The 15,121-nt window shown below is 48.6% G+C and overlaps 1 protein-coding gene across 15 annotated transcripts in view; it reads left to right on the forward strand.

The window, feature by feature from the left end:
- The window catches only part of LOC106750497, a 53,827-nt gene extending 40,252 nt beyond the window's left edge, over positions 1-13,575 (forward strand). For 11 of the 15 annotated variants that reach the window (XM_014630884.1, XM_014630879.1, XM_014630882.1 and 8 more), the window contains 5 exons: positions 10,795-11,002; positions 11,090-11,255; positions 11,564-11,836; positions 12,256-12,671; positions 12,944-13,575. In XM_014630884.1, the coding sequence (XP_014486370.1) occupies positions 10,795-11,002; positions 11,090-11,255; positions 11,564-11,836; positions 12,256-12,671; positions 12,944-13,088 (1,208 nt within the window). In that variant the 3' untranslated portion in view covers positions 13,089-13,575. Of the gene's footprint in view, positions 1-9,681; positions 10,065-10,153; positions 10,276-10,341; positions 10,519-10,794; positions 11,003-11,089; positions 11,256-11,563; positions 11,837-12,255; positions 12,672-12,943 lie in introns of those variants that run through there. The other 4 variants (XM_014630890.1, XM_014630889.1, XM_014630892.1 and 1 more) reach the window with 4 other exon arrangements.
- The last annotated feature ends 1,546 nt before the right edge of the window (positions 13,576-15,121 follow it).

The following is a 15,121-nucleotide window of genomic DNA, read 5'->3' on the forward strand; positions in this document are numbered from 1 at the left end:
CCCCCCCCCCCCCCGCTCTCGTCCGCTGTCGTCGAGAGTCTCTTAGGGTGCTCTCGCGTTACTAGTTACAGAAGTACTCGCATCTGCATTGCAGATTAGCCCAGCTGCTGTTTATTCTCTCTCGGCAGTCGACACTAACTGTGAACTGTAAACACACTCCCGCGCACTCGGCGGATTCGAATACCCGGTGTGCTCTCTCCCCCCTCACCATCTCGTTATTATATTTGCGATCCATCAGCGACCGTCTGGCCACCATGCGTGTCGGACACGATAGACAAAGGGAGCGTCGTATGCACACGATTTTGCGTATGTACAGCCGAGCATCCATACAATACACTTCGTTTCGCCGTGCATAAGAGATCAATTCGATCGTATAAATTATCGCGCACGCATACGGGCGTGCCGCACACAGTTGCATGCAATTTCCACTCGACTCGGAAATCTATTAGCCGGAAATTGTACAGAGTAACTCGCCGGTTAATTTCGCGGCAAGCTAGCTGCGCGACCAATTACCGATATATTTCGAGGATCAACATTCCGGATATTTTACCGATGATCCATCGTCAGATTTGTTGTTGCACGCGGAAAACGTATAAACGCACCTATCTGCTGCTGCCACCATGGCGTTCGATTTAAATCCTTCGCTCGCGTCTCGCTCTCTCCCTACGATTTGCCCTCTCTCCGATCCAATCGATTCAATCTTTCGAATTGAGATTTCCGTCTACCGCAACATTCCCAAATAGCCCGGGCATGCTGTTATTCTCCATGCAAAATGCTTCGCGGCCGCTTTCTGGACCGATTCCAAGTGGACCCGTGGGAATCGGCGGAAGGATCGCTCTCCTCCTCTTCCATTCGCCAGCGGCGCAGCGGGTAGACCGCGTGAAAACGACATTCCCTCTGCTCGATGGATTTCCTCTTCTGGTAAACAGGTTGAACGGAGGGGCGTACCGCCTCGAAATATACGAATATAAGAATCGTGCTGAATATTCCACACCAGTCACGAGTGTTTGCGTATCCTGTTTCTCGGAGAGAATTAATTTCTCTATCTTTTTGGTTCTTTACGGTTTTGAATTCCGCCTGAATATCATTCGATCGTTTTTATTAATCGCTTCCTCGGGTACCAGCCGAATACGCTGGTCTTTTGGGTATTACTCGGGTAGCAGTCGGGTGCACGAGTCGTTTGTATATTAACCGGCTATGCGGATATTTGGGGATATCTGAAATTAATCGAGCATTTGGATGTTCGAATAATATCCACGAGTTTGGATATCCGGGCATTTTTAACATAGCTTTAGCTTTAATAGTATCTGCTTATTTCCATTTGAAAATAAGGAAACATGTCCTTCCTAAAATTTATCTTCGTACAGAATCTGTGTAATAAAGCTGTAAAGGGGAAATGTTTCTGGCGCTGGTCTCATCAAACATTCAAAGATGCTGTTAAGGGGCGCTATTAATATACATATTCCGCATCTTAAAGTATACCGCAGCTTCGGTGTAGATTCGCGCATTATGTATGCATAGTTCATAAATATCCAAGAATTTTAGAAATAACTTCCCGATGAACGTTCCACTTGCATGACTTTCTATCTTACCTAACAAGACGCGAAACAAAGACCCGAGACTTTTGAATTCCAAGCATTGGCTAGTTTTGGTAAAAAGTTATCTCAAAGTATTGTTGTCGGAGAATTTTGCGGTTGGTTCACGACGACTAAAAAAGAATGCATACTTTACACACGAAACGTGTAACTATCTCCGCTCGGTAATGAAAAATTACGATAGATAGGAGCGGGAATGGTATTAAAGAGTCCACGGGAGCGTACGATATCGCTGCATTCGTTAATTAAGTACTTTGAAAATAATTCGACGTTAATTGAAGTCACAGAGCCCGCCATGCGCACTAAAAGTGTATGCCGTGAGTTTAACAAATTGAATAGAGATACCACGTATTGCTTCGTTATTTACGAGCTCCGCGTCGCTCCGCGACGAGTAGATCTTGTCAAATGATTTTTATCTGTTCACGAATAATTGAACGATATCGGCGTTATTAAATTGATCTGAGGGTGTCCTATGTACGCGGAAACACTCTATAAATAAACGAGTTATTGACTACCGCGATACGTTCGATTCACATGATAAGATCGTCGATGTCGATCGTGAAGAGATAAATTTTAAGCGAGCTCGCGCAATACGTACAAGTGCTTACGAAATGTTCACTCGGAAAATAACGACTGAAAAAAAAGCATGGCACGCGGGCGAGCTTCACGTCGGAACGAGTCCGTAAACGAGTTTTCCTCCTCCTCTAGGCGCTTAAATTGAATTTGGCTGTTTAAAATTCAATTATATACGTAAAAATCGTTTCAGGGAAAGCGGACAGCCGGTTTTCTACGCCGCGGCGCTTTTGATGCGAAATAGTGCAAACACCTTCGATGGAGAACCTGGAAAAAATGTTATTTCGAGCAGCTGTTTTGCGATGTGTGGCCGCATCCGTTCGATAATCGCGTGAGAAACCGCGGAACTTCAGCAAAATGGGATTAAAACGCTGAAGTTAGCTGACCGTGAGTTCTGAAATATTCCGCGAGTGATATTCGTTGTAATTAAACGCGTGAGTTTGTTAAAACAATGCTAATTTCACGTATAATAATCGCGCGATGATTTACGAATCGCGGGCGCAACGTGTGTGTGTGTCTCTGACGTAGATGGACAAAGGAAATTTGTAGAGTTAATGTACAACGCAGTCATCTCCTCATTGTACTCTCTCTCGGATCTCCTATCTACGTGGATTACCACAGCTATATCATACCGACGATGTCAGGGGATATTTGCTGGCGGGGGTAGACCGGTTAAAGGAGACTGTCGAGCTGTCGAGTTTCATTGGCGGACAGTTGGAAAATACAGTCGCTGTTACGTATGATGTGAGAATACATATCATTCTCAACATTTTGCTCTAAACTACGCTGCTAGCCACGATTGTAATTTAATCGGCTGATTTCATCGTGGCCGGACCGAATCGATATCTGTCGTCAACAATTGAGAGAGACTGATTTCCTCTGTTCTCACCTTTTCCATGTGGAAAATAATTTCAGTGCGTTCACGGGGAGGTCATTTTTGTCATTATCGTCCGCTCCACATGCATAAATTACACAACGTTGGAGTGAAACGCGTTAAAGTTGATAATGCGCGATTCGTCGTTATTTGGAGTAGTGCTGCCGGTATAAACCGGACGTTTCCGTACTCGGCTAATACCGGATATACCACCCAGCCTGGATGTACGGAACAAAAAAAGACAGGAAATAACAATAAGAATAAACAACCGGATTCTCTCTCTCTCTCTCTCTCTCTCTCTCTCTCGGGTATTCGGACAGAAACGGTCGCCCGTAACTCGTCGGGCCGAGTCTTTCCCGAAGCATTTTTTTCCGAAATTCACTCTAACGTGAAACTACTAACGTGAAAAATGATCGTAACTACACCTAACGAGCTACGCACCTGACGAGTCAAGCCCGCGAACATCGCGGCGACCGAAGAAGAAGGGCGAAAAAGCTTGCGTGTGCGCATGCACTCAAAAAACGGGAACGCACCGACGCGCACCGCGAGAGACCTATTTTAAGGGAGAAGCAACAGTGAGCCAGCGGCCGTGAGCTTTGACCCGGTGACCCGGAGTGCATGGGTTGCGAGGAACCTGACGAGGGAGGGTATTTCTCCTCTCCATGCAGGATGGAATCGATACCTGCCTCTCCTACCAGCCCAACCAGCCACCCCTACCGGCGCGATGTTCGACGCCCTTCGCTGCTCACCTTCTCGTTCGAGCAGACGGCAGGTCGGGGGGCTACAGGAAGTCGAGGAAATAAAAGCAGCGCGCGCGCGCCTCTCCCGGCGGCTCTGTCTATGCTAAGCTGAACCAGACGTTCACGTCGGCATAGTAACACCACCTCCGAAAGAAAGTCCGACCGACTGATGATTTGGACGCGAAGGTTTTTTTTTTGGAAAAAAGAAGATTACCGGTTAAATAGAATTCTGTGTCGCGAAATGGAGACAAATGAATTGGCGATCACTAGAACCTCTTCGAGTTTGTTAGAAACGGGTGAACAGCGAGATTAAAGACGATCAGTCTGTATCATTCCGCCGGAGTGATCCAACCGTTTTATCTCTCTACATTGAATTTCAGCATCATCTTACTTTCCGTTGTCGCGCGCGTGAATTTTTGATGGAATAACAACGCTTGCGAAGTGAGTATTTATTGCCGTCAAGGCATGCGCTATATCAAGCCACAGCTGGTTCGAGTAATCGTTATTCCGCGAAGCCGCCTCTTTGGGACCGGGCTGCGCCTGTCTCACGCGCAGACCACGCGTAATAATTAATTAATATCCCCTCGTCATCCGGCGATCGATCCGACTGGCAACTGTTCGCACGCAGCAGCGCGCGTGTAAGAAAACTCATTGACCGAATTGATTTCGTTTCCCGGCAGCCGCGCTGCAGAGAGAATGGAAATGAAATGCAAATATTAACACGCCACCGGCCGCCAGCGATACGCCCGTCTCAGTCCCGTTTCAACGAGAAAACGTGAGCTCCCGCTGCGTCCAAAAGTGCTTGCATTTAATTGATTTCTAAATCATACCGCTACATGACGCTGGTCAAACTCCGATCTGGCGAGTTGACAGTTTTGCGCAAAACTACGATAGTTACGGCGTTGATGGGAGAGAATATAGATTAATACGTAACGATTATTCGTGAGGGAAAGAGAGAGAGAGAGAGGAGATAGGACAATTTATTGGAATTTTATTGAATTACTACTTATTGCGCGTGAGTAATCGGTAAAGAAATATGATGACGGTTAAAGTACTGTATATTAGTAGTGTTAATTCGGAATACCCGAATTTTATTCCTGGTATTCGGACATTTCGGAATATTTCGAATACTCTCCGGACATTTCGGGTATTATCCGAATATCTCAAGTGCTATCCTAGTTTTTCGGATATTTCGGGTACTACTTAACATCGATTACGATAAAAGTTTCCGCGGCCGGTACACATTATAGTCGAGTACGTCTCGAAGACGATTCTATCTAATATACGACGCTTCATCCTGCGATAATTAATTCTTCCATTAAAGCGCGAAATGAATTGCACGTTCTTTACGTCGCCACTGATTCTGCTTGTCTGCGCAGCGGAGTTTTAATCATGCTATTCCTCTTTCTGATATCCTTTAAGAAGCTTCAACCTTCTCCAAAGGATCAGTACCGGGGAGAATAATAAGAGAGAGAGACGAGCATAATAAGAAATTCGTCCCATAAAGGATCGGGAAATTACAATAGATGACAAATTACGCCGGAGATGTTGACTCTCGGTGTGCTGCTCCACGTGCGCGAAATGGCACCTAAGTTTGGCAGCAACACCTGTTCGGAATGGCGTTGCGAGCAAGCTAAATTGATCTTCGATTTCACTGCAGCTGCCGCCTCGATCGCCGACCGTTTTGACAAACACCACATTTATCCGAGTAATCGTAATATCGTGCGCGTTTTATGTATCACCAGTCTGCGAAAGGGCGTACATCAAGCCGGCATATTAAAATTCGCAAATCCTTCTATCGACGTGACGGAATTTCTCATCTTCCCGGGCGGATAAGGGAGTTACGTGGCTCCGGATCGTAACTTCGATGTCGAAATGTGCAACGTCACACATCCCATTTCACAAGCCTGCGATAAATAAGCCTGCTCGAATCAATTTTCCTTCTTATCCCACCACTTTTTCTCATTACTTCTAAATATCGCGCTCGATATTCCGCGGCGGCGAAGGGAATTCGCGAAGGATAAATGTTCCCGAACTTCGCGATCGATCGAACGAATTGTATAAATAAGCGTGCCGATCGATGCGAAATTCTTTCGCGACAGCATTCTATCGGGGGTGGGGGGTAACGGAGTCGCGAAAATATTTCTACGTACATATTCCGTCCGTCACACTTTCCGCTAAACTAGGCTAGGAAATGTGCATGTGCATCGGGTAGCGCATGGTGTATAACACCCACAAGGAACTGCACTGATCGCATCTCGTCTCGGAGAGATTGAAGGGGTGAAAGAGAGCGATATATAGATATTTTCGCTTCGGACACACTCGGACGTTTAGGAACATCTTTGGTCAAGGTATTCGTGAATACAAAGTAGAGAAACGTATTGACGTTCCATGGCTGAATATGCTCGCGCCGTACAGAGAGAGAGGCTCCTTCCGGTCGGCGGACATCTATCGTTGACGATACATCGTCTCCGGGTCAATAGTACCATGTTTGATCGACAGCGCGGTTTTCTTCCCGCGAACCTGTCGCTCCTTTGACCCTTTAACCCCCGCGCACGCGATTGGCGCAATAATTAATCAATAGCCACGCAATACGCACGTGATATTAACAGTCGGCGGGCCGCGACCTCTCTCAGTGCATAGTTATTTTATTATTCTTATCGTTATTATTATTGCAGTGGTATTTATTACGTGTCTCGCAAAAACGGATGGCTCAAGTCGGTAAACATAACGCGCCGGAGCGTTAAAGTAGCGAAACTTTTTACGATCGGCGAGGCCGTTAATCACGAGACAAATAACGGAGCGATGGTACGTCGTTGGCTGTTCTGAAAAAAAATGTCTATTTATTCGATGATTATTTCTCGTCGGCTTGCGTCACCGGTTGTAAAATTGGATTTTAATGGCTTCCGACACGGGAGAGAGAGAGAGAGCGCTCTTTCCATCGGGCACAATGGATATTACAGTATTATCCAGAGAGCTCGACAAGTTTCAGGTGAACCTGGCTGGGCTGGAGCTCGCGGAATAGTATATCGATTTCAACTCTTATCCTTTTTATCCTTTATTTTCTTTACCTTCGTCATGCATCCCAGCGCGCGCGCACTGACCGGAGTTACACTCGGTTTACGTTCAAATTAAAAGTCCTCGTTTTGTAACCCGCCACGCTTGAATCCCGCATCGACGGTATCCATCGCAAGGATCACCCGTTCTCCTCCAGATCGCCGCGGATTGGCCGTCGGTAATCCTGGAAGATCCACGTGCGGATCCAACTACCGCTGTCGCGCAACTGTTGCGCGCGTATCCTCGCATTGCAAAGGTTCTGCTTTTGAATATTGATTTATTTATGCAGATCCATGTTTCGCGCCTGGAAACTCGTCGTCGTCACCAGCTGTCACGGACGCCAGCTTGATTTATGATTTCGCGATTTTGCGGGAATAGCCTCGATCGGACGTTACGACGTTGGAGATGTCGCGGTCGACCGGAGCTTGCTTCGGCAGGGGCGGTTTATCGATTCCGTCCCTTTTCCTCTTTACCCCCTACCACTCCCTTTGTCGGCTTTGTACATGCTTTCGCACATAACCCCCGGAGTTACGGGGATCGCTGACGTACTCGTTACCGAATTTTCGCGCGTCAACCGCCGGCCGCTCGACGATCGGAATTCGTTTCAACCGCTGCAGCCATTCCGAGAATGCGTTTCGCCGCACGATTGCGAATGATTAAAAATATTCCTACACTGCTAGACGTAACGAGCTTGGCTGCAGTGAGAAAGAACAGATTTTATCTCACACGTTCCGTTGCTTTTCTCCCCCTGAAAGTGTAGGTTTTTCCACAGCAGGACCGACTATAAATCGCGATGAATACCGCCTGTCTCATCTCAATGTCGACAGATTCGAAGGTCCAGAAATAACTCGAGTCCGTTCGTGAAATTTCTGCTAAAGAGAGACATATACATGCAGGCGTTTATAAAGCTTTGAAAGCTGGATTCCGCGATGTTAAGCGGGCTGACGAGACGACGAAATCGCGGAGCCACGCAAATCCTCCGCCGATTTGATACTTTCCCTCCTCCCTCTTCTTTCTTTCTTCCTATTCGAGTCTTGGTGTTCAAATGGTCCGTCGGCAACTGCCTTTTAGCAAGGATCATAATCCAGGCAGCGGCAAAATCGGCGGAACGGTCTGGCATTCAACAGGCCTGGAACCAGTGACCCAAATCCGCGGCGGTTCGAGATGAACGCTTTTCTGGGATCGTATTATCGGTCGGCGCGCGTTTCCTACCCAATATTCTTCCCAGCTCTTTTCCTCGGCACTGTACAAGCGATATCGTACACTTTCGAGTTTTGTAAAGTGAGCGGTACTTTGGGCAGCTGTATGTATCGATTGCGAGATTGTCGATATGCTCCAGCGAGACATTTTTCGGCAAATTACGACCCTTGTCTCGCCTCAACGATTTTCTCTTTCTCTTCGTGTACAACGTGGAAATTGTTGCTTACACTTGCTTCACATTTGACAAGGCAGGCGGCGTGTTAGGGAGGAACTTTGGTATTGTTTCGAAATGTCGCGCGCCGCGATTGCGAAATCGTCGAAACGGAGTTAACCCAAATCCATACATATCGTAACGGTGTTTTCGAGGGGACGAATTATCGGGCGACCCATTTTCACCCAATGTCGCGCCACCACCACCCTTTTGACCGACGTGGTAACGATAACGTTCACTCGCCCGTTCGAGCGTCAAACAGGAAAAATAGTGTTGCCGGATGTCGATAAGACCTTCGCTCCCCGGCCTTTTTGCGAATCGAAGAAAAAACGCGTCGACGTTGCGCGAATGTTTCCCAATATTTACCCGTTCGCGTCTAACTTTCTCACCTGGCCCGTCTTCTCGATATGAGAGATCATGCCCGGCAAAGTTAAACGCCGCGCAAATTAATGAAATTTACAAATCTTTATAAAATTATGTTTGGTAAAGTTCTCGCGCCGCCAGAATCTCGGTGAGATCTTCCGATGCGCGTCACACTCGCTCCACTTCCTCATTTTACGCGCGCATCTACGAGCTGAATTGATCGACGTAACCAGCTCCTTTCGAACATCGCGAAGTGTTTTCGCACACACACACACATTTCGACACGCGCTTCCGCAAAGTTTCGTTTGAATTCGAGACTTGAATAGAGAACATCTGCGGGGTTTGATTTTCTTTGGCCGTCGTTTCACGCGGAAAGTCGGAGCGTCGCCGCGGAGATACGGAATGCACGGGATTAGCCTACTTTCTTTGCGAACAGCCGGAGTAAGAAAGGGACCGACTGATCTGTATGTTTGACTTCGCCCGGAATGCAGCCGTTTGATTACACTATGCCCGCTCTAATATTATCCCCACGGTCTGTTCCGGCAGACTCTCGGGTTGCATTGTACGCAAATTTAATACCGCGTAATAGCACATGCGCGCAGCAGGATCTACCGCGGTAATATACCTGAAAATTTCATCGGCGACCTTACTGTACACACAGGGCGCCGATCGTTAGGATAATGCATTACCGTTGCAAGTCGATGTGCTCGACCGCCTGACACCGTTGACGATGCGCGTGCTAAAGACGCAACGTCCCTCGCGTACTGAGAAAAAGATCTTGTCAAATTTCATCTATTTTATCGCGTCCAAACAGATTTCACCATTGGCATGCTCCGAAGAAATTTATGATCAGTAAATTACGACTGTTAGACTTTTCAATGAAAATATATATCTTTATCTTAAATAAGCAATTGATTTGAAACGAAAGCGCGCTATCGCGTGCTAAAGCGCTATTGCGTCTTTCTGTTTCGCGTCTAATGAGCGATAAAGCTAGAATAATGCGATAGCGCTGATATCGCGCTTTCCGGACTCTCAGCTAGTATCTTCACTGCAGTTTCGTGTCGTCGTTATTGCGTAAAACTGTCGTCTTCGTGCGTCTTGCGCGACAAAGTCTAAACAGTTCCTACGCCGCGCGGTGAGAATTCTGTAAGTCGAGACCCCCCGGGGGGTTTATCGCGCCGTTAATTTTACGGGTAAGAACGGTGGGAGAGCACATGGAACAACCTCCTTGAACGTGGAGCATCCACAGGTTGTCGTCTGACCCGACCTAACATAACTCGAGTGATTAAGGGACGTTGAATCAATGGAGGCGTAACGGTGAAGGATCAGGCCGAGAGAGAGAGAGAGAGAGAGAGAGGGGGACTTTTGACGGCATCTTATCAAATCATTCCTCGAAGCCTCTTCGGACGCGGAAGCTTGTTAAATTCCGCCAATGCGGAAATCCTCTTGCCGTAAGATATTTCCGCGAGCTCTATCTGAAATATTGAAGTTATCGAGCTTTCAGTTGCGCTCTCTTTCACGATCCTCCCCCTTTGAACAGGAGCTCTTGCCCGCGCAAGACTCGACGATCGTGAAAATTGGAAGCAATTGCATTAAGGAATAATCGTTCCGCCGCTGAAAGGAATCCCTGTGTCGGCTTCAAAAATGGCCCTCCGGCCCTCGGTAATGACGTTGTACAACGTTCCGCAAATTGTTTCGCAAATAACGGAGCCCCTTGTGTCCCAACAGAGACGAGAGAGGAGGTGAAACTATACTCAAGAGCGGGAAAACGTGAACTTCTCCCTGCTCCGGAGACATGTTCACCCGCGTATCGCTCGATGAGAACGGTGCGAGAACGTTCCGCGAGGAACTTCGAATTCGATAGGTAGCAGATACCGCGCGCTCCATTGCTCTCAACCGTTGAAGGTAGGCTCGAGAAAGTGAAATCAATACGGCCGGCCGTACGAGAGAACCTGTGGTGTAGCCCGCCTCTGTACTTGCGTTGTTGCTTAACGTTGTGGGCACGCCTCTTGTTCGTCCTCCTTTCCTTTCGATTTTTTCTTCCTTTCAACCGCGCGTTTCTTTACATCTCGCATTCGAGTATGCTTCTCACAGAGAGTACCGCTACATTCGATACACGCACGCGAATGCATTACCTTTCTCTGTATGCGTGCATAACGAGCGAGTCTGTTTGATCCGCAGGAATGGGGAGTGTCGGCAGCAACGTGACAGGGACGACGACGACAGACCCGACGACGTTCCTGCCAGACGCAACGCCGACCCTGAGCGCGCGCGAGCAGCTCAAAATCGAATTCTACAAAACGTACGACGTGATGACGGGGGTACGGATCGCCGCGACCCTCGGCGGCTTTTTCAGCTTGATGGTGTTGCTGGTGGTGTACAAGAGCAGGTAATCGCGTGTATCGGAGCACGTTTATTATCGAATACCTGTTGTCAAGAAAGCGGAATTAGAATATGGTATTCGTGTACTTGCCAGATGCAAAGCGAGCAAGCAACTGGAAGATCCGACGCTGACTGCGGCGGCAGCTGCGGCGGTCGCGGAAGCTGAAGCCGAAGAACAAGCACTCGCCGCCGCACTCGAAGCGATCGCCAGGTTACCATCCAGGCCGGGTCGTGGTCCAAGAAGATCGTTGTGCGTCGAGGTAAACCGCAACAGCCTCCAACAATACATTCCGAATACGAAGTCGGAGTGTTTTTTTTTTTCTTGAACGATGTGTTTTCCAGTCACAATTTCAAATTTCGATGTTCCTTCTCCGGTGTCTTGATAAACAAACATTACACGAAGTATCATAAAATAGCTACTCACTCACTCACTCACTCCGAGTCCCAGCTCTCTCTCTCTCTCTCTCTCTCACGTCGCGTTGCGGAAGTAAATAAGAATGCGCGTGCAATTTGTGATTGGTCCCTTTTGCCTAGCACTTGTAGTAGATAGAAACGATGTTTACATCAGATGAACCAGTCTCGTTCACCCGTGGTGCCACCTCGCTTCGCCTCAGTCGGAGGTGGGTACGACGCCCTGCTGGCACCGCCAATCAGGCAGCCGAGATTGGCTCCCCCCGACGATCACAGAAGATGTAGCTCGGTTACCTGTAGCAGTACTGGAAGTAGTTATCTGGAACGAAGGGGTTCAGCCATGGCGATGCCGTGCCTTCCGCCTCCTCCATCCTTTCCACGTCACGCTTACGATGAGCCATGGGATTTATATTACCCTATCGATATCCAGGTAGACCCGACATTCGTAGCCGCACGACACTCTCGGTAGTCTTTCTTTCGTTTTTTTTTCGAAGGTGTCTCGCAGATATATGTCGAGTAATAAATAGCACACACCGATCTTTCCTTGTCTGCTGTATAATTGTGTGTTTCGTGACCACTGTACAACCTTGCCAAATGTAAATAGTTGTTATAGCTCTCTCTCGTGACGGTAACGATTTTGCTGTTTCCCTCTCCAAGTTTACGTCTTAGTTTGGCCCGTACGTGTTACAGACGATATATTCGACGGCCAACTTTGAGTAACCGTAGTTAGTACTAAACAACGTTGTCACGACCTTAAGCACTCAATGGATTTTAATCCTGTACAATATTCGTCCTTTATACCTGGTCTGTGTAGTTCCGAAACTCATCGGAAACTCCCTCTATGATCAGGTAATACAGCCAACTCCGGATTTATCGCCGTGCGGCAGCGAGGCCGGTCTTTACGGTGGTGCGGTCGGCGGCAACCTTATGGCGGCATCGTCGTCGGGTAGAAGAGCGCCCTTGGCGTCGATGGGCAGCGTGGATCCTCCCGAGCCAGATTCCAGATCGCTCGGCTCGGATTCCGTGTTCCTGAAAAACGAGGACGAGGAGGAGCAGTGCGTCGACACGGAGGACGAGGTCTCGGGCTTCTCCACGGACTCGGACGCGCCTGAGCCGAGTTGTCGGCGGTTCTTGCGGGTGCCTTCTAGGAAAAAGCGGAGCCTCGAGAGATGGGACGGGTGCGCGGGTTGCGTGCCCAGACGACGGGCCGGTAGTAAACCCTGCCAAACGTGCTTGACCATCAGCGCTGCCGTCGAAACCTCTAGGTAAGCCGCGAGACGAGATGTTCGATAGACTAGCTAACAGTACCGGCCTTTGTAATGTCTTGTCAACGAGTAATTATCGATCGTTTAATCGGGATTGTCCGCACGTAACAGTCGAACACGGACCAGTTGTAATTGTTAACTACGTTAGACTGGCTTTGTTTAGATCAGGTTTGACTGATCTGATTGGTTCGTGTCTGATTGGGTGCAACTCTCGTTTAATCGTTTCTGTCAAGCGGAACGGGTTCAGTTAATGAATGAGCTTTTAATGATAGGTCGCAGCAAGTCTCGACGACGACCAGTAGCAGTCAGAGTAGCGTGGGATCCCCGCCGTGTTCACCGCCGATCGAACTGAGACACAGACCACCAGCGCCATTGCCATCGATCCCGCCGATCTGGTCGCAGGAAACGCTCTTTTAGGATGTCTTTTGTAGCGAGCATGTTCTTCGTCATCTGTTTTTACCGAGACACCAAGGTTGAAAGTCGCGGAGTGTCGACATCCGAGGAAATCATTTGCCCGAGAAACAAAAGCCTCAGCGCTTGGTCTGATCCCCAAACTGCCTTGTTGCGTCTCCGAAAAAAAAAAAAAAAGCAATCGACCCCTTGGACTCCCATCGACGTTAACACACTGATTTCGCGTAGACTCGTCGCGAAGATTCACCCGTTGAATCGAACAAGCGGAATCTCGATCTCGTAATTCGGACGGAACTCTGAAGGAACATCGCGTGGAATCGTTATCGGGACGTCGAAAACGTCTTTAACTTCGTCGCGACAGAAAATTACAGATAAACAAACAATGTCACCCGCGAATCCCTGTGATCTCGAGAAAGGACCAGGGAGTGTCCGAATTATTGCGTAAAAGATGAGAGAGTTGTGTCGAGGAGAACGGTGCAGGTCGGGGGGGGGGGGGGGGGAAAGGGNGAGATTCTCGATATTACGACGGTACGGCCGGAACCGGAGCACACGCTGTGGCGAGCACGGGCTGGATTACCTGCGAAAGGCGGCCGAAGGATATCCCACCTTCAAACCGTGTTTCGTGGACGACTTGAGTTTAGTTTACCTGAGCTTTCATCCACACCCGAACAATGCAGTCGGCTTTATCACGTAATTATACTTTGGATCTCAGAGCTACCAGCATCTGAAGGCGCGCTGCGTGCGAGGAGAGCTGACAATTCATCAGCTGAGAAAGCGAGCCGCACCACCACCACCACCGTGACCTCGTTTGATCCCAATCGGAGAAAACTCGGGCGTTGTTACCTTCGTTCACAGCCGTTTGTTTGCAGCGGGTCCGCTGCGTTTCTTTTCGTCGACGCGCACACACTCGATTACGATTCGTGATCCATTTAACAACGAAAGCAAGCGAATGCACTTCCTCGTTTGTGGCAGCTCCCAATTGGCATCCGCAGCGGTCCGCAGAATCCGCGGTATTTCGGGACAGCCGAATTTGGGACGAGGACGCACGGGTGATCTATATCGCACAAAAGAAATCCGATGAAACGAGCGGAAACTCGCTCCGATCGACCAGGGTGAAACTCGCAGCTCAGGAGACAGTCGTCGTCGGGGAAACCGAGGCGGCAGACCTCACGACGACGACGTCGCGGGGGAAATAGGCAATTATTTTTATACAAGCGTGACGATAATCAAGCTCGGTCGGGCTGATCGTGATGCTTCTCGTGGAAACAATAATACGCGCGCAATACTCGACTGCACGATGACAGTGTAACATGTGATTGTCAAACGGGGGGACTCAGGAGCGGAGGGAGAGAAACGGGGGATGGCTCCCACTTTGCGGACGGCCGTCGTGTACCGGTTTCCTCCGAGGCGATCCCGCCGGTTCGCCGCCGGTCCAACGTTACCCGCCAGTGCCAGGAAATAAAACGTATTTCTATTCGTGTAATCTTGTAAGCTCTTGTAAGGTTTTGGGTGTACGTGTACGTGTCTATAACCCTCTTGCGTACGATAGATAAACGCCGTGCTCGACGGAGGGGAACCGGTAATAGGGTGATTACCGTAAAACGGCGGAAACACAAGTTTTCATCGAAGGCTCCCCGAGCGCCAGCCGTATTTTCGCAAAACGTTCGATTTTATCGGCCACCACCCCGACAAAATGGTAACGCTGTTGTCCGACAAATTCCCGTCAACCAACCGGGCTGGGAGTATCGATCGAACTCGTCATTCCGCGGATAGAGGCAAGCGATAATCCGTAATCAGGCCCGCTCTATCAACTCGACGTAAAAATTCTCGAGAGAACGCAATAACAGAATTGGCCGATCCTTCTGAGAGGAGATAAGAGCAGCAACCGAAATTCGGTTCTTCGTATACCCGTCACCTCAGTGATATTAGCTGACGAGAAGCTCGCTGGGTGTAGAAAACCGAATTTATCAAAAACGTTAGAGCGTCGGTGTAAAGAACAAAATAAAAAAAAAAGAGAGTTATATAGTAGGTGAGACATA

The sequence above is a fragment of the Dinoponera quadriceps genome, unplaced genomic scaffold (assembly GCF_001313825.1).
Source record: "Dinoponera quadriceps isolate SergipeBrazil2010 unplaced genomic scaffold, ASM131382v1 scaffold5809, whole genome shotgun sequence".
Classification (NCBI taxonomy): Eukaryota; Metazoa; Arthropoda; class Insecta; order Hymenoptera; family Formicidae; genus Dinoponera; species Dinoponera quadriceps.